The sequence below is a fragment of the Juglans regia genome, chromosome 10 (genome assembly GCF_001411555.2).
Source record: "Juglans regia cultivar Chandler chromosome 10, Walnut 2.0, whole genome shotgun sequence".
Lineage (NCBI taxonomy): Eukaryota > Viridiplantae > Streptophyta > Magnoliopsida > Fagales > Juglandaceae > Juglans > Juglans regia.
In genome coordinates, this window is record NC_049910.1 from 12758817 (window position 1) to 12785360 (window position 26544).

Genomic DNA, 26544 nt, shown 5'->3' on the forward strand with positions numbered 1-26544 from the left:
GAAAAACCCGCCGACGAGCGATACTACTGCCATGCCAAAGCCGAAGCCTTTGAATTTGGATCGGAAAACAGAGAGGAACGGATAAAAAAGATTTAGATAAATGGAAGAGAGGTTGAAGTCTATCAGATTCATCGCAATCACTATCGGTGGCTTTGTGGCAGCACTCTCAATCTTCTTCGCCACTGCTCAGTACCGGAGACGCCGGAAGAATCACCACAAATGCTCCCCGAAGTCGTGTTATCTACAAGCTGACCAGACCAAGCCGCAGCACGCATTTAAGCGAGTCTTGGCGGATAATTCCTACTCTCCGTTCAAGCATTTGAAGCTCGATGCGTCTCGTCACGGTACCGTTTTGTTTTCGGTTTTCCCGTAACTGTGTTTGGGTCAGTGAGAAATTGTTGACTTTTTTGAGTTCGCACTTCGATCGGTGGAAATTACAACTGATATACTGTACTGTACTACACTATGATCGATGGAAATATAAGGTTTTGTTTGGTTGTAAGAGAGAATAGAGGGAAACTTTTTTCAACTTTTTGCCTTTTCTGTTGTTTCCTTGCGTGTTTTCTATCGTTCCACTTTCAGCGAGAAGTATTAATCCAGGACTTGTGAAATAGTTTTTATTCATTCAGGAGAGAGAGTTATGAAGATATATACTCTTTCTTCTGCTTTAGTTACAATAACATTCAGCTGGATTTAGTTAGTCATGAAGCAGTGAATCGCAGCTCAACTCAATGAAAAGCTTGAATTTTTTTTCCATTTTTAAAATTTTTCGTTTGGTTTTGAGCAATCAAGGGAGCTAAAATCTTATTGAAAGGAACTTGATCACTTATAAATATAATGTATGGCTTGTCGTCATTTTATAGAGGTAGCTAATATTGGAGCTGTTATTGTTTTCAGATAATGCTTCTAATTCTCATCCGTATCAGGCAGAGATTTTTGAATTGGTGGAGAATCCTCGACTTGAGTTCAGCTTCATTGATGGAATAGTGGACTCGGAAATAAGCGAGGAATATACATGGGTTGAGACCGTGTCACAATTGAAGGAGCTCCTCGATGTTTTGATCAAAGAGAGGGTTTTTGCTGTGGATACCGAGCAGCATAGTTTACGATCCTTTCTAGGATTTACAGCTCTAATACAGGTACACCGAATTATTTTCTTGTTACAGCAATTCCAGTTTTCAGTTACTCAATGTCTATTGGTTGAGATTTGAACAGATCTCTACTCGCAAGGAGGATTATTTGGTGGACACGATTGCTCTGCATGATTCAATGGGTGTTCTTCGCCCAGTTTTTGCCGAGCCTAGTATTTGTAAGGTGTTTAAATTATGTATTTTTACAAGGTCATTTGTCTCATATGCAAGCTTAAATCAGTGAAACTAATTAATGGAGAGAAAATTGTACTTTTATATTTGATTTCATCCTTTTAGACTAAAATTGGAAATCTAAATCCTCCACTCCATTCAAATGCACCATAGAAGCTTTTATATATATTTTTCTTGATAGCGGTTACTGGAAAGTATCATGCTTTTAGTCCTGTTGATATTGGGAAGTTTTATTGTGTAGGTCTTTCATGGGGCCGATAATGATGTTCTCTGGTTGCAAAGAGACTTTCATATATATGTTGTTAATTTATTTGATACTGCAAAGGTGAGTGTTCCCAGGATTCTGATTTTATTGAGGCCCTTCACTAGATACTTTTACCTTATAATCATTATGGTTGACTGACTGGTTGGTTGAAATATCATGGAGGGAGAGAGAGAGAGAGATGATGCATACGTAAATTGGCTGGCCATTATTCTTTTCTCACTCTGTGTCATTGTTATAACACTGCAGGCATGTGATCTTCTTTCAAAGCCGCAGAAATCGCTGGCATACTTACTTGAAACATACTGTGGTGTAACCACAAACAAATTGTTACAGGTTCGGCTTTCAGACTATCTAACAGCCATGGACTTTGCTTCATAGCATGAAGCTTACCGGTCATTATATAACATTGTATAAAGAGAACTAACCAGACTTCTAAAAGAAGAGCATCTTGGGACCTATTGTAGTCTATACTAGTAAACTTGACGTATTTTCCAGGTTTAAAATCCTTTACGTGAGGCTCTTTAGGCCTCGTTTAGTTACACAGTTCAGATGAGATGAGATGAGATGTTTTGTTGAAAGTTAAATAAAATATTGTTATAATATAAATTTATAAGATTATTTTTGTTTTGAGATTTGAAAAAGTTGAATTTTTATTATATTTTGTGTGGGAGTTTTGGAAAGTAGTAATGATTATATGAGATGAGATGAGCTGAGATGAGATGGTTTGGTTTTGTATAACCAAACCAGCCAGTTTGTCAATGAATAGCCTGTGGTACTAACCAATATCTTTTACGTTTGATGTTGATAAGCTGTAGATGATTGATGTTGATATCTTCTGGTCTTGAGTTGTAATGTTTCTTGTGAGTTGACAAAATCTTGCTACTTACTTGATTTCATGTTGAAATTGTAGCGTGAAGACTGGAGACAGCGACCCCTGTCGAAAGAAATGGTGCAATATGCTCGAATAGATGCACACTATCTATTATATATTGCGAATTGTTTAATAACTGAGCTCAAACAACAGGGGACTGGTAGGCCTTCTATCTTCTGCTCATGTTTCATATCTGATATTTGTTGTTGAATTCCTTTGTGTTGGAATGGAGAAAAACTTAGCTTTTGCAAATAAGTTTTAGGGGCCATCTGATTGGGGGGAATTTAAATTACCCAAGATGTACTTGCTGGAAACTCCTTACCTAGGGCATGTGCACCCCTAGGACATCCGGTGCCAATAAAATAAAATGGAAGAAAATAAACAATTATAAAATTGAGATTTTTGTGATAAGTTCAAGTGCTAAAATATGGAAGTATTAACGGTAATAAAGATTCTTTTGTTTTTTTGTTTTTTCGTGTTTTGGAGGTATGGGATGAGGGATCCCTACTTGGGAGTTCACACCTCTGAGATGATAGAAAGTTTTGACATGAGATAGCTGCCACTAATTGGTATGCTTAGAATGAAAGATTTTAAGTTCTTTAATGTAGTATCAGCAAAGCTAAAAAAAAAATTAATGTAGTTTTTAGGTCAAATCCCTGCTTAGCCATGTTTTTTTGCTCATAATGTTGAAAACCTGCATTTACTAGTACACACAGTATTGGAATTCTAAGTATATTAATGTATCAGAAATCTCTTGTCCCGATGACAAATTCGATTTTGTTCTCGAGGCCAGTAGGCGTTCAAACATGACTTGTTTGCAACTTTACGCAAAAGAAGTTGAAGCTTTTCCTGGAGAATCGGCCGCATCATCATTAACTTCTCGTCATTTGAATGGTCAAGGAGCTGTTTCATCAGTTTATTTTAAAACCGAGGTTTGCTGCTGTTTTATTTCATTGTCACTTTTAAACTCTGCATAATGTAAAGTTGTGATGGATTTTTTCTGTCAGTTTCAGGATCTCGTGATGCGATTGTGTGCATGGAGAGATATAATGGTTAGTAAGAGGTCTTTCAAAAATTTAGTACAAGCAATTCAGAAAAAGTAACCATTTACGTGCTAAATGGAAGTTTCTGGTGAAATATATTTGTAAAATGACGAATCAAGGGTGCCTCTTCCTTTGACATCTCTCCTCATGTTACTTTCTTCATCTGTTTTCCCTTTTCCTACATTGGCAAGAAGAATATCTTGTTTTCTGCAATTGGTTAGACCTATTTAATGATAAAAAAATGAAAATCCAAAAAGTGATTTTTCCAATATCAGAAATTTATTTTTGTTTCTTTCCTCACTTTGACATTTTCTGTACTAAGACATTGGTGGACTATTTTAGTCTGATGATCTAATTTTATCCTGCAAACTCCCTCATGTCTCCTTTATCAGATAGTGCCACTCATCTTGTCTTCTTAAGTCAGGAAAAACAGGAAATGGCATTGTAGGTAGTCAATCTTACCTGTGACATTTACATCTTTTCAGGCTCGTGTGCATGATGAGAGCCTAAGATATGTATTATCGGACCAGGCTATTGTTGCTCTTGCAGACAGACCTCCAATGACTCTGGCAGAAATATGTAGAACAATAACTCAAGCTGATTTGAATGTGGATTTGAGTTTCAACTCTCTCCTTCCATCTCCATCCTCTGTTGTTTGCAGTCATTTGGATGATGTCCATACCCTGCTCCAGGACAACATCAGCAACCTTAACGATATTTTCCCAATGATTCTCCAAAAGTGCCTTGGTTCAAGTGGGAGTTGTCCACTTTCTATTTTAAATTATGCTTTACTGGTTAACTGTAATCTAAAAGTGTCTTTAGTATCCAAACAAAACATGGTAAAAAGTTCAAAGCAAGTTGCTCGAAAGACTTCTCGAGAGCTGTTTGTTCAAAAGTTCTCCTGCAAAACTCCGGTTTATCATAATTGCAAAATCTTTGCAAATGATGGACGGTTACTTTGTTACTGTGACCGCAGGAAGCTTGAATGGTTGGTGAACCTTTCTTTTGTCTTTATGTTACATTATGTATATAATTCATTTGACATGATCGATGTTATATCATAACAGGTATCTCCATAGAGAGTTAGCTAAACTTGTTGATGACAATCCACCTGCCATTATGCTTCTTTTTGAACCCAAAGGTCGTCCAGAAGATGAAGATAATGATTTTTATATCCAAAGTAAGAAAAATATATGTGTTTGCTGTGGTGAAGGAAATCACTACTTGCGCTACAGAATAATTCCTTCGTGCTACAGAATACACTTTCCCGAGCATTTGAAAAGCCACCGTTCTCATGATATTGTCCTGCTCTGTGTGGACTGCCATGAAGTTGCCCATTCTGCTGCTGAGAAGTATAAAAAACAGATTGCTGCAGAATTTGGAATTCCCCTATTTGTTAGTAAAGTGGTTGACTCGAAAGAAGTCCAAGTTATTTCTGGATCATCTGAGTCAGCAACAAACGATGAGGAGGTGGGAGTACCCCCTTTACAATTGAGAACAGCTGCTATGGCACTTTTGCGCCATGGACCAAGAATGCCATCCAAGCGACGCGAAGAACTGATGCAGGTATTACAGCACTTTTTCAGCATTGACTTTTACCAACTTTATCGCAGATGGGATATATCTATTGAATCTTTACTGAAAATATTTTCTTTTTCTTTTTATTTGTTCTGGGTGTCCAAATTACAGGGAACTTCACTGGGCGGTTATTAACTTAATTTTTCAGGGTGTCTACAATGTGTAGATCTCTAGTTAAATAGTATCAGATGAAATACAAAGGAGCTGAAAAACAATTTTTATTCATTAGGGTTGCAAATCTCATTGTAATTAACTGACTTCATTGTGATTTAATTTCATGGTGAAAAACTACGATTTTTTAATAAGGACGTGTTTACAGGTCCTTCTGTTCATTTTTGCTGCTGACTGTTAAGCAATAAAGTTGATGAAAAAATGACTTTTAATAATTTTTGTAGTTTTTTCTCCATATTATGTTATTGTTTGCTGTTGTAGATTGTCATGCGTTATTATGGAGGAAGAGAGATAACTGGGGCAGACTTGGAAGCAGCTTTGCTAGTTGGCATGAGTCCCCACGAAAGAAGGCGGCTTAAAAAGAAGAAAGGGATATCTTTTAAGCATTCTGCTGGGAGCATCCTTCCAAATATGCAGAATAATGTGGGCTGTACGGAGACATCTTCCATTGTGGATGCATCAGAAGTTGGTATTCTAAATAGTTCTGACAGCACTAAAGCAGAAGCATGCAATGGACAACAAGAATTCAGAAAAGCAGATGATGATGTAGGTGACTCCACTATTGGTGCTGACTCAGGTGTTGATGAAGTCAATTATACTTTTAAAGATAGCTTAAAGTCTGACACACATGGAGCATCTAATAGAAAAGGTGACTGCATTGGAAATTCTGATGACAATTATGAGAGTAGGGGCCCATCAAATGGAACCGTTGAGTTGAATCATAAGAAATATGATGGAACTGCCCAATCTAAGCATAATTCCAAATTATCATTGTTAGGACATGGGCCGCATGGGAAACAAGTTGTAAATCATCTGCTAAAGGAATATGGTGAGGATGGTGTTCGTCAATTCTGTCAAAGGTGGAGACAAGTATTTGTCGAGGCTCTTCAACCTCGTTTCTTACCTGCTGGCTGGGATGTAATGCACAGGTATGCTGAAAAACACTCATGATTGTGTTTCATTTTTTCCATGCGTAGCAAATAACCACACATTAGCTAGGATGAATAATAATGATATGATCTACATTGGGCCAAGGTAAAACTATCCATAAAAGGTTTCAATCGCCCCCTCTATTTGTTTTTTATTGGCACCGGGTGTTCGAGAACAAAGTCCTGACTAACCTCAGCAGTGCAGTGGCCCTCGGTAAAGAGTTTTCTGCAAGTGCACCTTCGGTAATTCAATAGTAAGTTCCCCCAATTCAATGGCCCCTAAAAATTATTTGCTCCCAAAAGGATTCCAAACTTAGACTTGGAGGGAGCATTAGTATACCAACCAAGACCAAGGTTTCACAATTCGTCCCCTCTAGTTGTGAGGTTATAAACCCCTCTTATCAGGGATTATGTACTGCGTTCACCACCATTATGGCCCCTACTGCCTCACCATCTACCATAATTGGTACCACTGTACTCATACGATGGTTTCATCTTTAAGATCAGCATTACTGTCACCTCATCACCTCTTCCCTTGCTTTTTCATGACCAGGCCACACTAGATAGTCCAATCATGCGGAAGAATAATGTCTTTATATGAAGAACTGGAGACCCGCAACACAAAGTTTAAGTCAGTTTAGGAGGAAATTGAAGTTGCATATTAATAACTTTAGTGTGTGTATCAAATCAAGAATATATCTCATCCAATTGAATTGGCACAAATGTTTGTGCACTCACACAAGGATGGAACTAGGGGGCCTGTAGGGGCCATCCCTTTCCCCCTGGGGGTTTTGAATCTTTAAATTAAATTATCATCAAAATAAAAAGTCATATAAATGTTGAATTGCTAAAAAAATCCAGCCTGTCTATTTTTATAAACTATGAAAAAAAAAATTGTAAAGAGAATCTAAATAATAATTTCGAATGAAAAGATCAAATATTTTCATTGAAAAAAGCAGGTCACTGACCCTACCATTTCATTTTTGAACTTGAAATGGCGTAATGGCTTGTACACCCGAACCTCAATTGGCTCCCTTGGAGATAAGAAGTCTTGGTTCTGTCCTTGCGTTCACACACCCACAAATGCACACACCGTATGGATCTAGTAACTGTTGACTATCATGATGTTTTGAAATGCCATATTGAGTTTAAAAGAGAAGTTTTTTAGGATTAGATTAATTTAGTAGACAAGAAGGTATTATATACTAAACTAATTTACTTATCAAAATACTAAACTAATTATGTGAAAGTTACTTGAGAGTACTAAATTCATTTGAATGACCTTGACAGTTGGCATATGACTCGACACTTTTAAAAATGCAGACAACTTCAGTTTTTATTTTGTGAGTTTGAGAGGGATAGGTTTAAATTATGTTTAGAAAACTGAGTTTTTCCTATTTGTTTCAAGGATTTGATCATGGGCAATGTTTCTGGCAGTGGTAGGCGTGACTTCGGTGAATTTAGTGTATACAATCCTGCCAACAAAGCTTTGGACTTGGTTAAGAGTTAGTCTGTACATTTTGTGATGCTTGGATGATGTCTTCCATGAGGTTGCTGCGATCATTGGAATTCTAACGCTGGTGTTGAATGACATTATTTCTGTTTCAGAGCTTTATGATCATTTTTCTGAGTTTCCAGTTCGAGTTAGGGGTGAGTAAGAATTTCCTTGTTAAATCTCTATGTTCTATTTCTTGTTTTTTCACATGATGAAGAAAGAGAGATTTTTTCGATCCTTGTTTCAGCTTGGTGGCTCTTTTAGCTTTGATAAAATTGCTTTTTTGGAAGAGTAGCTGGCTTCAGCAGCCCACATTCGAACACAATGTATTTCAGTCGGATGTCTGAGATTCTGAATTATGAAACGCAGTGGTGGCCATTGATTTAGAAATTTTTTTGATCGGTAAACATGATTTTATTGATAAAGAGAATAGGCAAAAAGCCAGAACATATATAAGTGCAACGTTTATGTGTGCTTAGTTTAGAAATACAAGGAATTCATGAAATGACAAGCCATTAAAATCAAGAAAAATTCTATTTGCAGTCTCTCAGCTGCAGTCGGCTCGCACCAAACCGATGTGGATGCCCACATCGTTTTAATGAAAAAGTGTGGATTGGAGTTGGTGGAAGACAAAACAGAGCTCAACTTTTGAGAGGAAAAAGAGCAAACAAAAACTCAGGCGGGAACCGAAAAGCTTAGTTTCATTTTCCTACATTTTTCGGGAGTACTCTTTTGTTTGGAAAACAGAGAGGCCATGACCATCACTTGTATGGATTGTCTATAACGTTGTAGCAAAAGGCAACATCATGGCTTTCAAAGATCAAGTCAATACCAAAGATGAAACTCCATTACATGTCACATCAAGGTATGGGAATGTTGTTCAGATCGAACATGGGAGATATCCACATCCTCAAGATCCTGAAAGTGGACAAAGAGAAAGACACAACCTTACATGAGGCTGTATGTTATAATCACCTTGAAGTGATAAAACTTTTAAAGGAAGGCCATCAACAAAATTCATGATGAAAAATCCAGCTGAACATTTTTTTCTTTTGTTGCCCGAAACTCCACAGTGATCATTAAGAAAATGAACAAGATTTTCGTTTGCAAGATCTGTCGGATGTGAAAACCCCCAAGGCCCAGTAACCGGATCTTAGAGACAAAAATAAGGGAGGAGAAGAGCTGATTTTGCTGGGCAGAGAAGAAGTTGGGTTCGCCTACTATCGGACGATTTTCCTTTCTTCTTTGTGGGATATCCACCAGATTGTAACTAGAAGTGCTTTCTTCTGGCTTCTTTTTTTCTTCTTTTTTTTTTTGTAATGTCTGAAGTGGGATCCAACCACATTAGATTTAATGTGTGTTGACTGTAGGAGACGATTGTACATAGCAGAACTCTAAAATCAATTACATTCGACCAATAGAGTAAAATATTGAAAAATAGACTTCTAAGCTCTTCCATTGGCCTTGCTTGATTTTCAAAACTTCTTTCGTTCATCTCCCTCCAAATACACCACCATAAACATACTGGAACCATATTCCAAATAGAGGCAATCTGAGAATTACATTGAATGGCTTTCCAAGAAGCTAAAAGGTCCACTATCCGTCTCGGCATCACCCAAGCTAATCCCACCCAAGCAAAAATTTCATTCCACAATATCCTGGCATCACTCAAGCTAATCTCACCCAAGCAAAAATTTCATTCCACATTATCCTGGCAATCTCACAATGAAGTAGTAGAAGGTCAACCGACTCTCTACTCTTTTTACACATACAACACCAATCCAAGATTATGATTCGACATGTCCTTATATTATCTAAAGTGATGATCTTCTCTAGGGAAGCTATCTATACAAAAAACTGTCTTTAGAGGCGCCTTTGTCTTCCAATTACTCTTTCATGAGAATGAATTTGTACCATGCATTGTCATGACTTTGTAGAAAGAGTGGACTAAAAACTTTCCTATCTTAGAAGGGCACCAAAAGATCTTATCTTCAACTCCCGCCAACAACCGGGTGGAGTAAACTAGGTTATAGAACTCCAAAAAAGTCACAACTTCCCAATTTTGAGCATCTCTAAGGAATGTGGCATTCCATTGTGGAGTGCCATTAGAGAGAATGAAGAGGTCCGTAATCGAGACTTCTTTCATGCTTGCTATGCCATAAACTTGTGGAAAAGTTTTCTTGAGCGCTACATCGCCACACCATAAATCATGCCAAAATTTAATGGTAGTATTTACATTTTCTCTTTTAGTTGGAGACTTTAGGTGGCCCCTAGCCGTAAGTGAGATACAACTTTAGAAAAATTAGAAATATAAGCTTGTATCTTGATCCACAGGCCAAATAGACAACTTTTTATTTTTGAAACTTGAATTAAACATAAATTCAAGTACTTATTCATCTTTTGGATACCCTTAAAACTATTAAAGATTATTAAACTGACTAAATTTAGTCTTCTTCTTTCTTCACCTTTTGAGTTTCGTCCTTTATCCTCTTTACACTCAGTTGTTTTATAGTTATAGAAATATATTTTTAAGAATTTGTAACTTCCTATCCTCTTGCCTAGCAAGCAAAGACTTATTTATGCATAATTACTATACTCTAATTGTACTTCACTTCGCTTAAGCACTCATTTCTCCACTTTAACAAGTTTGTAGTACCATGTATCCTTAAATAGACTTATTGGTTGTAACGGCTATTGTATTTGTTAATGTCGTGTTTTGTACGCTTTTAGCCCAGGTTCCAACAACTCTAGTCTTCAAAGTTGGGCTTGCGAAAACGAAGAAGAAAGAAGCTGGGAGAGGGTGGCCTTGGGGCCGAGGAGTCTCCGATGCCAAAGTCAGTAGAGTATTTTGGGAATTTGTATATAATGAAAGAGCCTAGAGAGATTTTTTCATACCTGAAAATTGCTATTTATACTGGGAGTGTGGGGGGACAGATTGTGCCTGCCCTCGTGGAGTCCATGTCCTTTTTACTGTTCCTTTTGTCGAAGTCCTTTAAATGTGGCATGCCTCTGCGACGACGTCATTAATGTGGCGTGTTGCTCGGGTAGTGGTGCCATTAATGTGGCTTGGTTCCCTGATTTATTTTACTTTGCTAGTGTTTTCAGTAGTTCATCGATATTCCATTATTAGAAGATCAAAGGTTATTCGTCTTTCTCGTTCTTCCCTATATGAGTCCCCATGAGCAGGGTGTGGCCGAGTGGCGTCAGGCTGTCCCATCAGCCATTATTATGTACTTTTCCATACAGGTGAGTTGCTTCGTGGACAAGTTTGGACTCTGGGGCCGAGTATCAGGGCGAAGCCCATTACTCTCAACTGAGCACCTAGTGGGCTTATGAGTGAGGTGAAAATTCCCTTATAGTATTAGTTACAACCATTATAACTCTTTGTAATTCACAAACCATTTCTTACTGACTACTAAAATTTATGTACATGCATACTTAAATTCATTCGAGACACTAGAAAAACTCAAATTGGAGAAGAAGTATAACAAGTTTGAAAAGCAGATGAGACAATAGCAACAATATGCTGAGAAATGAAATACAAGCCAATAAGCACGATATACTTCTAGAAGTTTGGATCTACTGTCAAGCTACTACCAATTACATATTGTGGAAGATAACCTATGTGACAAGCAAACAACCTTACAAATATAGGGGCATTTGATTTGGTTATGCAGGTTGGGCTTACCATTGAGCTATGATGTTTGGATATTAAAAATTAGAAAGTTTTTATGAATAATGAATAAAATGAAGTTGAGATGAAACCCCGGCTTAAAATAATAGGTTAAATAATATTTCTAATGACCCCAAATGGTGAAGGCCTTGGTTTTAGGGTATCACTCCCTTCAAAGTCTAAGCCTCAACACTTCATGGGTGCAAACAATTATTTGGGGTCACACCCCTGGTGAAAAAAAAACTATTTAACCAGTTTCGTATAGGAAATCTGAACAAATGAACCAAAATAAAGTAAGTAAATATTACAAACTTCCAAATGTTCCAACTTCTAAGTTGTGCCTGAAACAAATATGAAAAGATTAGTAAAGAAAACATAAAGGAGCATAGGAAATGCTTGGTTGCAAGATACGTATTTTGGCACTAGATTAATGTGGTTTTTGACTCCAGAAATGGAATTTAGGTCCTAAAATAATACAGGAGATCAATAAAAATATGTTTATAAGATTAGATATGGATAAGTATACGTATATATGTATGTATACAAAAATATGTATTCTCTCATGCATAATAATTAATTATTTTTATTCCTTACCAATAATAAATCAAATTCCAGCCTTCCAGACACGAGCTTGCTTTACTCTCCATTTTCAATCTGCACAACAAAACCCAGCTTGCTCCCCATTTCCCCACCCAGTCATTCTCACTTCTATACCAAAACCCACATGATTATTATTAAAAATAATAACATTAATAAAAGATAGATTCATATAAAAGAAATAATATAACAAACACATATCATAAACCCACTACACAGGTCATATCACCAACACTCATGATTGAAAGGTACTCTTGTGTACATACTGGCCAATTTTAAACATCACAACAAGCATTGAAATATATATTACAGGTACTAGCAGTACTTTTAAAACTTGAAAACTTTCAGTCTTTATACGTGCACAACTAACAAATGCAGAAACATACTTAAATTTCCAAATCATCAACAGAACCATCTTTATAAGTTATAACATAGAACCATCAAAATTAACAGAATCATCAACAAAATATGTTCATCCCAGACACATTTTTTAACAAAAGGGACATCAATTCTAGACAAACCAGGCAACTCATATCTGCATGCTTATTTACATACAATATGGATAATGCACGAAAATACTTTAGTGCCTAATCTACACATCAAATGTTCAAAAGTCTGAAATTCGAGAAGATCAAATGGTGTTTCCTTCTGTGCTACTAAAAGAAAAGTATATAAAAAATGCGGGTGGATTTGAAAAATGAGAAAGTTATGGATGAAAACACCACTAAAACAACATAAAAAATTACATATTTTTGGGTAAATGATTCCCTAAACATAATAAGTAAAATAAACCCAAATTACCAATCAGCAAATTAAAACCCATTCATTTGACCGTATAAATTAGTACACGACAGGGGCAGTTTATGAATTTATTGTGGTGAACTAAGATCTGGAAGAAGCATTATCAAGAGCCAAATATGGAAATAACCATAGAAAAAATCAACATTACCAACCTCAAAGATTTGATTAAAGAAAAGAGACATGTGTTTGGATAACTTACCAACTTTGAATCTTCGATGGGCAGTGATTAATCTACGATTAAGAGTGTAAGAGATCAATAGGCGATGGGGATTCGAGGGACGGCGTTTGCATAGCTGCAGTACACCTCAAGAGGCCACCGACGGCGACGACGGGACCTAGGGTTTCAAGGGAAACTTGAGAGAACGAAGGAATTTCGGTAGTGAGGAACCGAGGGTGAATAGAGACTCGTAGGGGGGGGGATCGGGGGCATTACAATCACTGGTGGGGACTGTCGCAGAGTTGTTGACGGCTGCGTGAGGGAGGAATGCAAGAGGGAGTGAGACGGCTATGAAGGATCTGAAGAATGAAGATTGAAGACGAAATGGGGCAAGGGGGGAACTCAGGAACCCTAAGGGCCTAATTCCTAAACAATTAAGTTATTAACAAATAGAAACAGCACCATATAGTAGTATACTAATTACTATGAATCTATTATATATATATATATATATATATATATATATATATATATATGAATATTAAAAAAAATGGCGCCATATACGAAATGAAGATTCAAAAAAATATATATTTAAGAGTATTAAACTATATATAGTATATTATACTATGATATTTGTATAGTATACTATGAATCTATGATATATATTAATATATATGAATATTACTAATACTAATTATACTATTACTAATCCACACCATTATGGCCTATTTTATATATAATATATTATTACTATAATATACTATTAGTCTATTACTATATCTTATAGTATAATTACTAATACTATAGTATCATACTATTAGTATGTTAGTGATTTAATATATTAAATCTCTAATCTCTAATCTCTTATACTTGATATATATATATATATATTCATAAATATAAATATTAGTAATACACTAGTAGTATTAGTATGTAGTAATACCATGTATAGTACTATTACTATATGTTAGTGATAATATAGTATTATCACTAATACTATATTGATATTAATACTATATATAGTTATAGTGATTAGTATAACTATATCAAATTTAGTTATACTAATAGTTATATTAATATTAGTTATTATTAATACTATATGTAGTTATAGTGATTAGTATAACTATATTAGTATTAGTTATAGTGATTTAGTATAACTATATAATATATTAGTATAAGTTATAGTGATTTAGTATAGGTAGAAGTTATAACTATAGTCTATATTAGTATTACTTATAGTGATTAGCATAACTATATATTAGTATTTGCTATAGTGATTTTAATTTAGTATAACTATATAGTAGTATTAGTATAAATATTAGTATAACTATATCATTGATAGTATTATTATACTAATACTACTAGTATTAGTATTACTATATCACTATAGTTAATAGTATCATATAGTGATATAATATTAGTAACTAATACTATAGTGATTTATATAGTACTTTATATATAGACTTAAAATGGATTACTAATAGTATTAGTATTAGGCCATAAATCTAATTAATATACTAATGTATATTAGTATTATTAATATATTTATCAAAATGAATATGTTATGAATTGATTAGGCCAAAAAATATAATTAATATAAGATATTGTTATATAAAATTTATATGATTAATACTTTAGTTATTATACATTAGTATTATATGTTATTATAAATTTATAGATTAGTGTTTATTATTAGTATTACATGTTATTATATTTATACATTAGTAATTTAGTGTTACATGGTAGTAATATTGTAAATTTGTAATAGTATGATGTTTACATATAATCATATACTAAACTATTATTAGTCAATTTAGTCTATATATATTATAGTATAAATATATTATTTAACTAGTATATTATTTTGTTTAACTAACTATATAAGATATAATTATATAAAATTTAAATGATTAATATATAGAAAATACATATATTTTTATAAAATATATATAAAATCGGAGGCAGACGCGAAGTCAGAAGGCGGAGTCGGAGTCAGAGGAGGAGGCGGAGTGTCGGAGTCGGATTGGAGTGGAGCCAGAGTTGGTTAATCAACGACTCCGACTTCAAAGGGAAAAAAAACTTCGACTCTGATTACGACTCTGACTTAGAGGAGTTGGAGCGGAACAGGAGCAGAATCAGATTCAGAATCGGATTTTTAAATTTTTGCTCAGCTCTATAAATGAGGGCACAACCACGTAAAAAGTTCACCAATAGAATAATTAAATTATGATATTATAATTAATAATTAATATAGAAGGTATATGATTAGGATGCCATGTGGATGTTGCATTATAAATTATTCATTTCGAGGGGGGGAATAATTGAAGTCAAATGATTCTCCGGGTGGCGCAAATTGAGCGGTGCAAACTCCTACTCTTCACATTCTCTATGGATAGTCTCATATGATTCATCCACCTTTATAGGCCGCCGACAAGTGTGACATACATTTTATCTTAAAGTGGATTGATAAATAAAATGAAAATTGAGTAGAAATTAATCAAATCGATAGAGAAAAAACATTAAGTGATACGGGTTATGAAATTTAAAAGAAAAATGCTATTTATCATATTTTATAATTTTATTTAAATATACATATTTATATTATTTAAATAAAAAGATATAACTGATAAATAACACGTATGAGATAAGGAATATTAAAAAATTCGACATTACAATTGTGGAGCGAAATTTCGGACTCAGCAGGAGGAGGACCCGGTATATTCGAAATTCGCAAATGATGTGGGAGAAGGTGATTGGATGAATAAAAAAGCTTGGAAACGTATCTTACGACAGGCTAACTCATCGTTAACACCTCTTGCCCCGTGTCCGTGTAGTTTCCCGGGGGGGCAGGGCAAGCCATCCTCACTCCTCTCGTCAACTTGTATAAAGTGGCACACGGCCCCTAAAGCCCTGCCCATCCCTTCCGCCTCCCCCACTGTCTTCTTCACTCGCACAATCTCCACACGCCGCCGTTTTCATGTTTATGCGTGCCCACCTTCGTCCTCGTCCTCGTCGTTGTCGAGCGTCATCATGTATTTAAACGCCTCCTCCATCCTCAGAGCTGCTTCTTCTACTTCTTCTTCTTCTTCTTCCTACCTTCTGGCTACCCTCCGCTCTCCCTCTCTTTCTCGAACTTTCGTCGCGTCTTCTCCTTCTCTCCGCGCCTGCCGATCCTTCTCCTCCTCTGCGGCTCGCTCCCTCTGCTGCTCCTCCCCTCGCTGGAGCCACGGTGTCCATTGGCGCTCCCCGATCAGTCTCCGCGCTCAGATCAGGGCCGTCGCTCCCGTCATCGAACGCTTCCAGAGAAAGATCGCCACCATGGGTACGGTGTCTGTTCTGTTGATTTCCATATCGTTTGGAGTGATTTTGAAAAAAAAAAAAAAAATACTTCTTTTCCTTGATTGATTTGCGACGTATACCCATTTTGGGTGCTGAGAGCGAAGGAAAAAAGGAAGGAATCTTTTCCGATATTCCAAGTTAGCTATGTGTTTGTGTGCTCTGTTTGGTTTGTCGTTGCCTACAATCCTCCCGTGATTCATGGAGCGGTGGCTTTTCATGAGCTGTGATCGCGGCCAATAAACGGATTCTATTTCTGCTTCGAGCGCTGTTAATATAGCTAATATATTCCTGGAAATGATGTGATTTTTGAAATTTTCAGGAAATCTTCCTTTTATATGATACATCCAGTACTCTAGTCAGCTGAACTTAGTAATTATACGCTCTCTTTGGTCCCAAGAAAGCTGAGGAAGTAGAAAGAAAACAAACAGAAATTTAACTGCGATTCTCTCTCCCTCTCTCTCTCCAGTTTATCTTCATTTCCTGCATTTCTATCAGCGCTTCAACGGATTGACATTATTATTATTATTATTATTTGTTCCTTGTTACTACTTTAATGATTGGTTTAAGTTTTGGTTCGTTGGTGGTAGATTCAGCTTAGGATTCAGCGCCCCGCCCCCCCCAACACACACTCTCTCTCTCTCTCTCTCTGTGTGTGTAAATAAAGACTTTATTGAGGGGGGAAATAGGCATAGCCCAATTAAACACATAATTGATACATAGCAAGTACACAAAAAGTGAACGTAATGTGAGTCTTTGAATTAGAACATTTTAATTACTAGCCGAAAACTTATCTTCTGACTGTTCATCTGTATGGTTTCAGCTTCTGAAAATCCTTTCAAGGCTAATTTGACAAGTCTTCCCAAGCCAGGAGGTGGCGAGTTTGGAAAGTTTTACAGCCTTCCATCTTTGAATGATCCTAGGATTGGTAAATTTTTCTACTATGTTTTCCTGCAATACGTTTGTTTTTATGCAGCAAATAACTTCATTTGTCATTTGCCATTTTTTGGGGGTCCTACAGTGACTGAACATGAAACAAAAATGAAAGAAAAATCAGTCTCCGCATGTTTAAGTAATTAGTTGTTGTTTATCTGGCTGATATTATTAACTCATTTATGCATAACAGAGAAGTTGCCATACTCAATCAGAATCCTCCTGGAGTCCGCGATTCGCAATTGTGATAACTTCCAAGTAAAGAAGGAAGATGTTGAGAAAATTATTGATTGGGAGAAATCTTCTCCGAAGCAAGTTGAAATTCCTTTCAAGCCTGCTCGCGTTCTCTTGCAGGTATCTAATGGAGCTAAGCATGCTTGGAAACTATTCTAAACTCTTCTTCTTCTTCTTCTTCAAAGGTTTCTTATTTGATCCCAGGATTTTACTGGAGTTCCAGCTGTGGTCGACCTTGCTTGTATGCGGGATGCCATGAACAAACTTGGAAGCGATTCTAACAAGATTAATCCTTTGGTACATGCTGTTCTTATGACCTATCCATGTGGTATCATTGAAGTTTCTGATATGGATAATTGAGATTACATTTTGGGCTAGAAGTTTCAATTTTGGTTTAATAACCTTAGATGTGTGTTGGCTTTGAATAAGTTTTTATGTCTTTTAGGAGAAATGCTTTGGCCACAAAGGAATTTTGTAGTAAACATACAAATTGACGTGGCCTGACATTGTACCTCAGATTATAAAGTTATTTTTATTGTAAAGTAGATCTAACGTATCATATGAAGCCATGTCCGTTTGTGACTTTACTTTTGTGAAATATTTTTGTGGTTGTAGCAATTCTCAAACTACAATGCATCTGTATTGTAATCTCATTTTGCCCTTGGTTATTAGTTGCTGAAGCCATTTATTATTCCTAGATAAGTGAATAGACTAATAAAAGTGTTAAATATTACTAACACTTCTTTATTTAACAATTTTATTTTATTTTTATAAGTAAATAGATATCTTTATTGAATAGAATGAAACTAGGCAATGCCCAAGTACATAGGAAGTATACAGAGTGAGACACCTTATTACATTCTAGTTAACAAAATTCATATTCTTATTCCTGGAGCCCCTTTTTTTACCTCTCAAAAATAAATAACTGTTAAATATTATTACATGGTGTGATCTTGCTAATATTCCATGTTGTACGCTAGCTATATTCTCAATTATTTTTTGTCTCAACATCTCCCATTCTAAACGTGCAGGTTCCAGTGGACCTTGTAATTGATCATTCAGTTCAGGTTGATGTAGCAAGGTCTGACAATGCTGTTCAGGCAAATATGGATCTCGAATTTCAGAGAAACAAGGAGAGATTTGCTTTTCTTAAATGGGGGTCTACTGCTTTCCACAACATGCTTGTTGTTCCTCCTGGTTCTGGCATTGTGCATCAGGTAAAGTAGTTTTGATGCAGACATGGAAGATCACATATTGTCACCTTACATACTACCTCGATGTATTAAATCTACAGCAACAATTAAATTTCATTTCACTTTAATATCTCATTCTATGTATTTGAATCATATCTTTTCCTTTTCAATTTATATATGCAAATGAAAATCAAGAACGTTAAATCTCTGGACAGTCATGTGGACTTGGCATGGAATTACTTGATGTTTTGAATTCTCAGGTTAATCTTGAATATCTTGGACGGGTCGTTTTCAACACAGATGGCATCCTCTATCCTGATAGTGTGGTTGGAACTGATTCCCATACAACCATGATTGATGGGTTAGGAGTTGCTGGCTGGGGAGTTGGAGGTATTGAAGCAGAGGCTGCAATGCTTGGTCAGGTAATTAAGTTCTGAACATATAAGTTATAATCATTTAAGGTCCCCAGGATTAGTCGGGATTAATCATTTAAGGACTGCAAAAAGGCAGATTGAATCTATGTACTTCATTTATTTAATTTTCTTTATATAAAACTTACCGCTCAATGGAATTTATGATTCTGATACCTTGCTATATTTGGCATTGACAGCCCATGAGCATGGTGTTGCCTGGTGTTGTTGGGTTCAAGTTATCTGGAAAATTGCGCAATGGCGTTACTGCTACCGACTTGGTTTTAACTGTGACACAAATGCTGAGGAAGCATGGCGTAGTTGGAAAATTTGTTGAGTTCTATGGTAATTCAGTTTTCATGAAGTTATCTAATATTAAATTGTGATTGTTTGCTAAAGCAACTAGATAGATACAAGGTCATCATGCTTTTATGTGCTTGTAGGGGATGGCATGGGTGAACTATCACTAGCTGATAGGGCCACTATTGCCAATATGTCTCCTGAATATGGGGCAACCATGGGATTCTTCCCTGTAGACCATATCACTTTACAGTATCTCAAGTTAACCGGAAGAAGTGATGAGACGGTCAGTACTTAAATATATTTTGTTCTCTGGAATGTGAAATTCCCACAGCATCAAGTGACTTTTTCCTTTCTTAACATTAGGTGGAAATGATAGAAGCTTATCTCCGGGCAAATAAATTGTTTGTTGACTATAACGAGGTGTCCTTTTGTTTTCCCTCTATTTCTTATTTGTCGTTCTTTGAGTATTTACTTGCATCAAATTTTCTTTGAGATGCAATACTAACTGATTTTATCTGAATTCAGCCTCAACTAGAAAGAGTGTACTCCTCTTATCTACAGCTGGATCTCGCAGATGTTGATCCTTGTGTCTCGGGACCAAAGAGGTGTATACTTTGTTCTAACAGACTTTCTCACATTGACTCTACTTTGTTTGATTTTTGGTTGTTGAACTCATATTTCATATATCCATCATATGATTCATTTTATATTAACTGCAATTTTTTTGTAGACCTCATGATCGAGTGCCTTTAAAAGAAATGAAAGCTGATTGGCATTCTTGTCTTGATAACAAAGTTGGATTCAAGGTTAGTCTAACCTTTTGTTTCAAGCAACCTTGTTAATTTACATGTTATTTTGGTTGTATTTTATGATTATTTTAATCTTTATTTGTACTTGTACTTGTACTCTTCTGTTATTCTTTTTGCCAAAAACCTGATAGCTTCAACCGAGCATGTAAATAACTGTTTAGTTATGATGTATATCCCTGAGCAATGATTGAACAAATAATACAGTATCGAGGACAGAATTTTTTCCCTGTCCATTACTAGACTGGAAATATCTAGTTCCATTAAGGATTGTGTTAATTTTCTTAATCCCATACAAGTCGGATGGACCAGAGTTAGATCTGTTCATCATTGCTGTTAAGACCTATGACATCCTGGTGTTCAATCTTAAATGGGTCATCACCATGATCACTCTCTCTTTCTTAATAATTAATGCTGGGTCATCATGTAATTATTGTAACGTCCCAATGAAAGGCCCAAACCACATGGCCTATACTCCAAAAGGATTAGTCAATGATACATTTGGAGCCCTATTGAAACTTTATATAGAGCAAGAACTTCTCATTCCCAAGTAATGTAAGATCTTATACACCACCTATCCTTATCCATATCATATGGGGTATCACAATCTACCTCCCTTAAATTCCCGACGTCCTCGTCGGGCCTGTCCATTGTAGGTGGCATGGCTCAAGTTCCACATATCTGGTTGGGATAAGCTCTGATACAATTTGTAACGTCCCAATGAAAGGTCCAAACCACATGATCTATACTCCAAAAGGACTAGTCAATGTTACATTTGGAGCCTCATTGAAACTTTATAAAGAGCAAGAACTTCTCATTCCTAAGCAACGTGGGATCCCATACACCACCTACCCTTATCCATATCATATGGGGTATCACACATCATGACCGTTTCCATTAGTATTTTTTTTTTTTTGATGTTGGGGAACCTTTCCATCAGTATTTTTAGATTTTTAGTCACAAATCCCCTTGCCTTTGCCAGATTCTGTGTCGGTCATTGCTGTAGTTAACTCTTAAGCAGATCCACCATAACCAACTACGATTTTCACTGCCTCTAATTGGCTAATTCTGCACCAGTTATTCTGTTGATCACAATCAATTCATCAACCATTTCTGCTGCTGTACTATCAGCACTAATGCTGCTGCTACTTGCTTTTACTGTCAAAATCAAAGGCCACTAGCTCTCAAACATAGCTACTTCATCCTTTTGAACATGATGGCACCTCCAATCTGAGCTACAACCCACCTGTCATTCCTGCAAAGCCTGCAATTTTATATCTCCTGTCACTTCAGTCCTGGCAGATCCTCAGCCACATGCTTTCACTAAAACCTTTTTGCATGATGATCCTCTCTCTCTCTCTCTCTCTCTGGGTGTGCATTCCCCAGGATAGAACATCACTTCTTTACATGGATTTATATAGTCTGTTTATTGTGTACATATGACATGTTTCATCACAAGTATTGGGTCCCGAGACCTCCAGGCTCCACTGGACCCACAACTGGATAGAATTCTTATCCATCTATGGCACACTTTTCTTTTCTATCTGTTGCTTTATGATGTAGTTGTATTGCCTTCACATGTCATTTATTTTATTTGGGCACTAGATTTTCTGTATATTGCTTACCATTCTTCCTAAACGTCTTGCCGTACTGCAGGGGTTTGCTATACCAAAAGAAGTACAAGAAAAAGTGGCCAAGTTTTCATTCCATGGACAACCAGCAGAACTTAGGCATGGTAGTGTTGTGATTGCTGCCATCACAAGCTGCACCAATACATCAAACCCTAGTGTCATGCTTGGCGCAGGTCTTGTTGCAAAGAAAGCTTGTGAACTTGGTTTGCAGGTTAGTTGTGTCCATGTTTATTATGCGTCTCAACTATAAGAATACCGCCCTCCAACTTTTCCCTGTGTTCCAAATTTGGCATATACAACCTTTCTTTCCATTTGCTGTAAGAAAGTAAAAGATTAATGTTTAATGTCTTGGATCCTTTCTTTTATTTTCTCATTGATTTCATTCAAGAATGGCTTACCAGGTGAAACCATGGGTAAAAACAAGTCTTGCCCCGGGCTCTGGAGTTGTTACAAAATATTTGCTCCAAAGGTATTTCTTGTTATATATGATGGTATTTACTTTGTACAATCAAAATTACCACTTGATTACTTTACATACAAGGTAACTGTCTGTTAAATTTGGATTTGTTTGATGCAGTGGACTGCAAAAATATTTTAACCAACAGGGCTTCCATATTGTTGGATATGGCTGCACAACATGTATAGGAAATTCAGGAGATTTAGATGAATCGGTTGCTTCTACTATTTCAGAAAATGGTAATTTCTCTATAATTTGCTGATATTCTGTAATGGATAGATAATAGCTGTAACTTGAGCTTAGGAATGCTAGCTTATATGCCTCATCCCCTGGCTTGTAAGTTTAAAGTTTCATAATAGTTTTGTGCTTGTTTAATGTTATCAGCATCCCCAACTACATTTATCGGTGTGTTGGTGTGTTTATGCAGACATTGTAGCAGCTGCTGTGCTTTCTGGGAACCGGAATTTTGAAGGTCGTGTTCATCCATTGACAAGAGCTAACTACCTTGCCTCTCCTCCTTTAGTGGTTGCCTATGCCCTTGCTGGCACGGTAAGTAGCACAGCACATTGTATTAATTTCTATGATGTCTGTATATGTTAGTTAGTTGGGGAAGATTGATATAATAGTCCATTATGGGGCCAAACATAAGTATGGAAAACCTGAAGAGTTAAACCATTGGATGTGAAAAATTAATGATAGAAAGGTCAATCGTAAGTACTTGTTTTGTCTGCAAGTTTCCTCAGATAAAGCTTCATGCAACGTCTTTACACCTAAGGTTCGAATAGTTCTACTCTATTCATATGGCTATGAGACAAATCATTTAATGTAATTTTAAACAATACCTACTAAAGTTTTATATAATTACTGAGGACAACACGATTCACAAATTCCAGTTACAGGTCCTCATGGAAACCCTTGATTGCCTGACACATTCAACACTTGGGTGGTAGACATTGACTGGATAGTTTCATGTTGTATAACTTTAAATGCAATTTCTGGACAACATCTTGTGTTCTTTGATATGGATAAAGGTTTTCTAGCAGAGTATCCTCTTTGCCTAAAGGGGACATGTACCACATCAGATATGTAGAGGCATTTTGCATTACCTCACAGCACTTGTTTCTCTGCCAAAGCTCCTGATTTTATGTCATGCCCCCAAAAATCTTAGAAGCTATAGAGTATGTTAGCTGTGTAAGAGCCGGACAGTCATAAAATTGTAATTTAAGCATGTGTTTTTAGTATATTTATAACACATTTACTTTTAGTTGATATATAGAAGAATCATTTAGAATTTATTTTGCTGTGATTTTCTCTGTTACTCTTATTAATAATGACCTATTACATGCAAATTGGGTAACTTGAAACTCATTTCCAGGTTGACATTGACTTCGACAAGGATCCAATTGGCACTGGGAAGGATGGTAAGAGTGTCTATTTTAAGGATATCTGGCCTTCGACAGAAGAAATTGCCGAGGTAGAAAATTATAACGATAAAGTTTTGTTATAATGTTTGAGAATCTGTATGGGATAAACTGACTTTGGATGACATACTGTTTAGGTTGTTCAATCCAGTGTGTTGCCTGAGATGTTCAAAAGTACTTACAAGGCTATTACGAAAGGCAATCCCATGTGGAATCAGCTTTCAGTTCCAACTGCCACCCTGTACTCATGGGACCCCAATTCAACCTACATTCATGAGCCCCCATACTTCAAGGGAATGACTCTCGATCCTCCTGGAGCTCATGGAGTAAAGGATGCTTACTGCCTGCTAAATTTTGGTGACAGTATTACAACAGATCACATTTCCCCAGCTGGAAGCATCCACAAAGACAGTCCTGCTGCGAAATACCTTCTTGAGCGTGGGGTTGATCGCAAGGACTTCAATTCTTATGGAAGCCGCCGTGGCAATGATGAAGTGATGGCAAGGGGAACTTTTGCCAATATCCGCATTGTTAACAAGCTCTTGAGTGGGGAAGTGGGCCCAAAAACAATTCACATTCCTACAGGAGAGAAACTCTATGTTTTTGATGCAGCAACGGTGATTTCCTCACGCTGTTCACAACTTTTTATTCTGATCTCTTTCCTTGTCGAAGTTTATGCTTGTAATGATTTAGCATAGTTGTCTATTATTTTTGGTGGCCCACACACACACTTGATCTCTTAGTAATGCTGGACTGTGAACTTCTGGGCTGAACTAATTAAACAAAAAAATGCACTTTATATCAATACCCTCCTTTCCCATTTGTACATATTAGGTAAAATCACCCAGATTTAATTCATCAATATGTATTAACCTTTGTTATGATGTGAACTGTTATGATACCAATAAAAAAATGGTGTGAACTTTTGACACATTTTCTAAGTGAGAAATTCTAATCATCTGAAATAATCACCAGTGATTTGAAGTAATTTTTTTACAGTTCATGGCTGCTACCCTTAATTAATAATGATGATCTCCAAATGTACTATTGGATTTATGCTTTTGGTTGGTGTCTATTTCAGAGGTACAAGGCTGCTGGGCAGGACACCATTATACTGGCTGGTGCTGAATATGGAAGTGGAAGCTCTAGGGACTGGGCTGCCAAAGGTCCAATGTTATTGGTGGGTTTCTCAGTTCCACCTTTCGATCATCTTAACATGTCCTGGTAGTCGGTTATCCTCACATAACAATTGTATATAACAGGGAGTTAAGGCAGTGATTGCCAAAAGCTTTGAGAGAATTCACCGCAGTAATTTGGTGGGAATGGGTGTTATTCCACTTTGCTTCAAGGCTGGTGAGGATGCTGACACGCTAGGATTGACTGGTCACGAACGTTACACCATTGACCTCCCAAGCAAAATTAGCGAGATAAAGCCAGGCCAAGATGTGACTGTCACAACCGATACCGGAAAGTCTTTCACATGCATCGCCCGTTTTGACACTGAGGTATTTCCCACTTTCATATGTTTGTGCATTTTGCATTCACTGTCGTGGAGCAGAGAATGCTATTTGCATGTGCTGGAGGAAAACATAACTCAAGACGGGAATTTTAATGTTTAAATTCAATTGGAGTAGGACCTTTTAAATAACACTTTTCATTTGAAACGTCGGAAAGCTTTGTTCCCTTGCATTATACAATTGCTCAGTGGGGTTTTGAGGAATTGCTTAGTTATAGGCCAGAGATGGTGGTATTGAATTTTTTGTCGTGCAAGAGTGCTTATGTTTTGCATCCTCGAGCGATATTCGTATAAGTTCTGCAATCTCATTGAAAAAAGATGGTTTACATACACAGATTCTTCACCAAATTCTTCTGTTTGTGTTTACAGGTGGAATTGGCTTATTTCAATCATGGAGGCATTCTTCCATATGTTATACGCAATCTGACCAAGCAATAAATAACTGCATCGTTGGATTAGCAGGCTTGCCATATCCTTGCGAGTACTTCCGGATTGTAGAATCTGGGTGCATGCAATAAACTTCTTAATAATAGGAAAAACCCCTCCTTTCATTGGACGTTTGTTTTTAATTATAATTTTTTTGAGCGTTATTGAGGGATTCAGGGTGGCTGCCTCCTTCAACAAAGGAAGAGTATGTTTTAGTCAATGGTACTTTTCCTATTTTTGCGATCTTGTTCTCTGGTGAATATGATTTGTAACACATTATTATGGATATGAAGAGAGCAACGAACTTTTCAGAGGTTAATTGATGACGGTTGAAGGCTGATCGACCAAATTGCTTCGGAACACAATATGAATAGAAAGAGGCCTACATAAGTAGAAACTAAAGAACAGGACGCTGGTGGGTCTACAAAGGGATCTTATATGAAAGAAAAAATAAAAAAAATCTGATATGGTATGTCATATCATATAAACTAAATGTAACATTAGTTTGTAATATCGTTTTATATATCTTAGGCCTCATTTGGATGTTGGTAGATACTGATATCAATTCAGATCAGTATAATTTTAAACTGAGTATAACATCTAAATACTTAACTTTCAAATTAATAACTATTATTCAACTTAAAACTTCTTTATATGTGAGATTCACAATCTTTTTCAACTAAACAGTTTTTTATATGCAGGACATACAACTTTTTTTAACTTTTTGTAAATACATCTAAATTCCTTTTAACATCCAAATACATTTAAATTCATCTTAGGTGGGTTCTATAAAACTTATTCTGTCATCTCAACTTATTACTATTTATAAAGAATTCAACTCATCTCAATTCAACTCAATATCCAAATAGGGTTTTAAACTTAATTTTATATGATATTTTTATATATCTTACACTTCTCACTTATAAATACAAATATGATGAAATGGAGGAGGTTAATAGAGGAGGAGCTCCTCTGC

At 36.2% G+C, this 26544-nt stretch overlaps 2 protein-coding genes across 9 annotated transcripts; both read left to right on the top strand.

Moving 5' to 3' along the window:
• The first annotated feature begins 6 nt into the window (after positions 1-6).
• Positions 7-9083, top strand: LOC109011617 (protein RRP6-like 3). 8 transcript variants are annotated; one of them, XR_001999352.2, is made up of 13 exons: positions 7-344; positions 898-1139; positions 1216-1314; positions 1564-1647; positions 1834-1920; positions 2498-2618; positions 3206-3390; positions 3466-3510; positions 3987-4489; positions 4569-5067; positions 5512-6179; positions 7617-7829; positions 8218-9083. XR_001999352.2 is itself a non-coding variant. In XM_018992898.2 (12 exons), the coding sequence occupies exons 1-12, from the start codon at positions 101-103 to the stop codon at positions 7592-7594; spliced, it is 2784 nt and encodes a 927-aa protein (XP_018848443.2). In that variant the 5' UTR covers positions 7-100; the 3' UTR covers positions 7595-7911. The 8 variants fall into 8 exon arrangements, 6 of the variants coding, with proteins under 6 accessions (XP_018848443.2, XP_018848441.2, XP_018848442.2 ...); XR_004802590.1 differs by lacking the exon at positions 8218-9083 and adding an exon at positions 7922-8192; XM_018992898.2 differs by lacking the exon at positions 8218-9083 and having other exon boundaries at positions 7588-7911.
• Positions 9084-15728: 6645 nt separating this feature from the next.
• LOC109011649 (aconitate hydratase, cytoplasmic-like) lies at positions 15729-25917 on the top strand. Its single transcript, XM_035694558.1, has 20 exons — positions 15729-16224; positions 17062-17166; positions 17365-17525; positions 17610-17702; positions 18437-18622; positions 18859-19020; positions 19209-19353; positions 19452-19594; positions 19675-19731; positions 19837-19916; positions 20042-20117; positions 21774-21959; positions 22150-22217; positions 22326-22444; positions 22633-22754; positions 23581-23679; positions 23764-24243; positions 24708-24806; positions 24889-25131; positions 25512-25917. Exons 1-20 carry the CDS (start codon positions 15933-15935, stop codon positions 25578-25580), a joined length of 2985 nt encoding a protein of 994 aa, XP_035550451.1. The 5' UTR covers positions 15729-15932; the 3' UTR covers positions 25581-25917.
• Positions 25918-26544: the final 627 nt, after the last annotated feature.

Coding starts and splice junctions, on each gene's coding strand:
- LOC109011617 (XM_018992896.2), top strand. CDS start 101: ATGGAAGAGAGGTTGAAGTCTATCAGATTCATCGCAATCACTATCGGT. Junction 3,391..3,465: donor CAGTTTATTTTAAAACCGAG/GTTTGCTGCTGT, acceptor TTTTTCTGTCAG/TTTCAGGATCTCGTGATGCG. Junction 6,180..7,616: donor GGCTGGGATGTAATGCACAG/GTATGCTGAAAA, acceptor TGTTTCTGGCAG/TGGTAGGCGTGACTTCGGTG.
- LOC109011649 (XM_035694558.1), top strand. CDS start 15,933: ATGTATTTAAACGCCTCCTCCATCCTCAGAGCTGCTTCTTCTACTTCT. Junction 17,526..17,609: donor CTGCTCGCGTTCTCTTGCAG/GTATCTAATGGA, acceptor ATTTGATCCCAG/GATTTTACTGGAGTTCCAGC. Junction 19,021..19,208: donor AGGCTGCAATGCTTGGTCAG/GTAATTAAGTTC, acceptor TGGCATTGACAG/CCCATGAGCATGGTGTTGCC.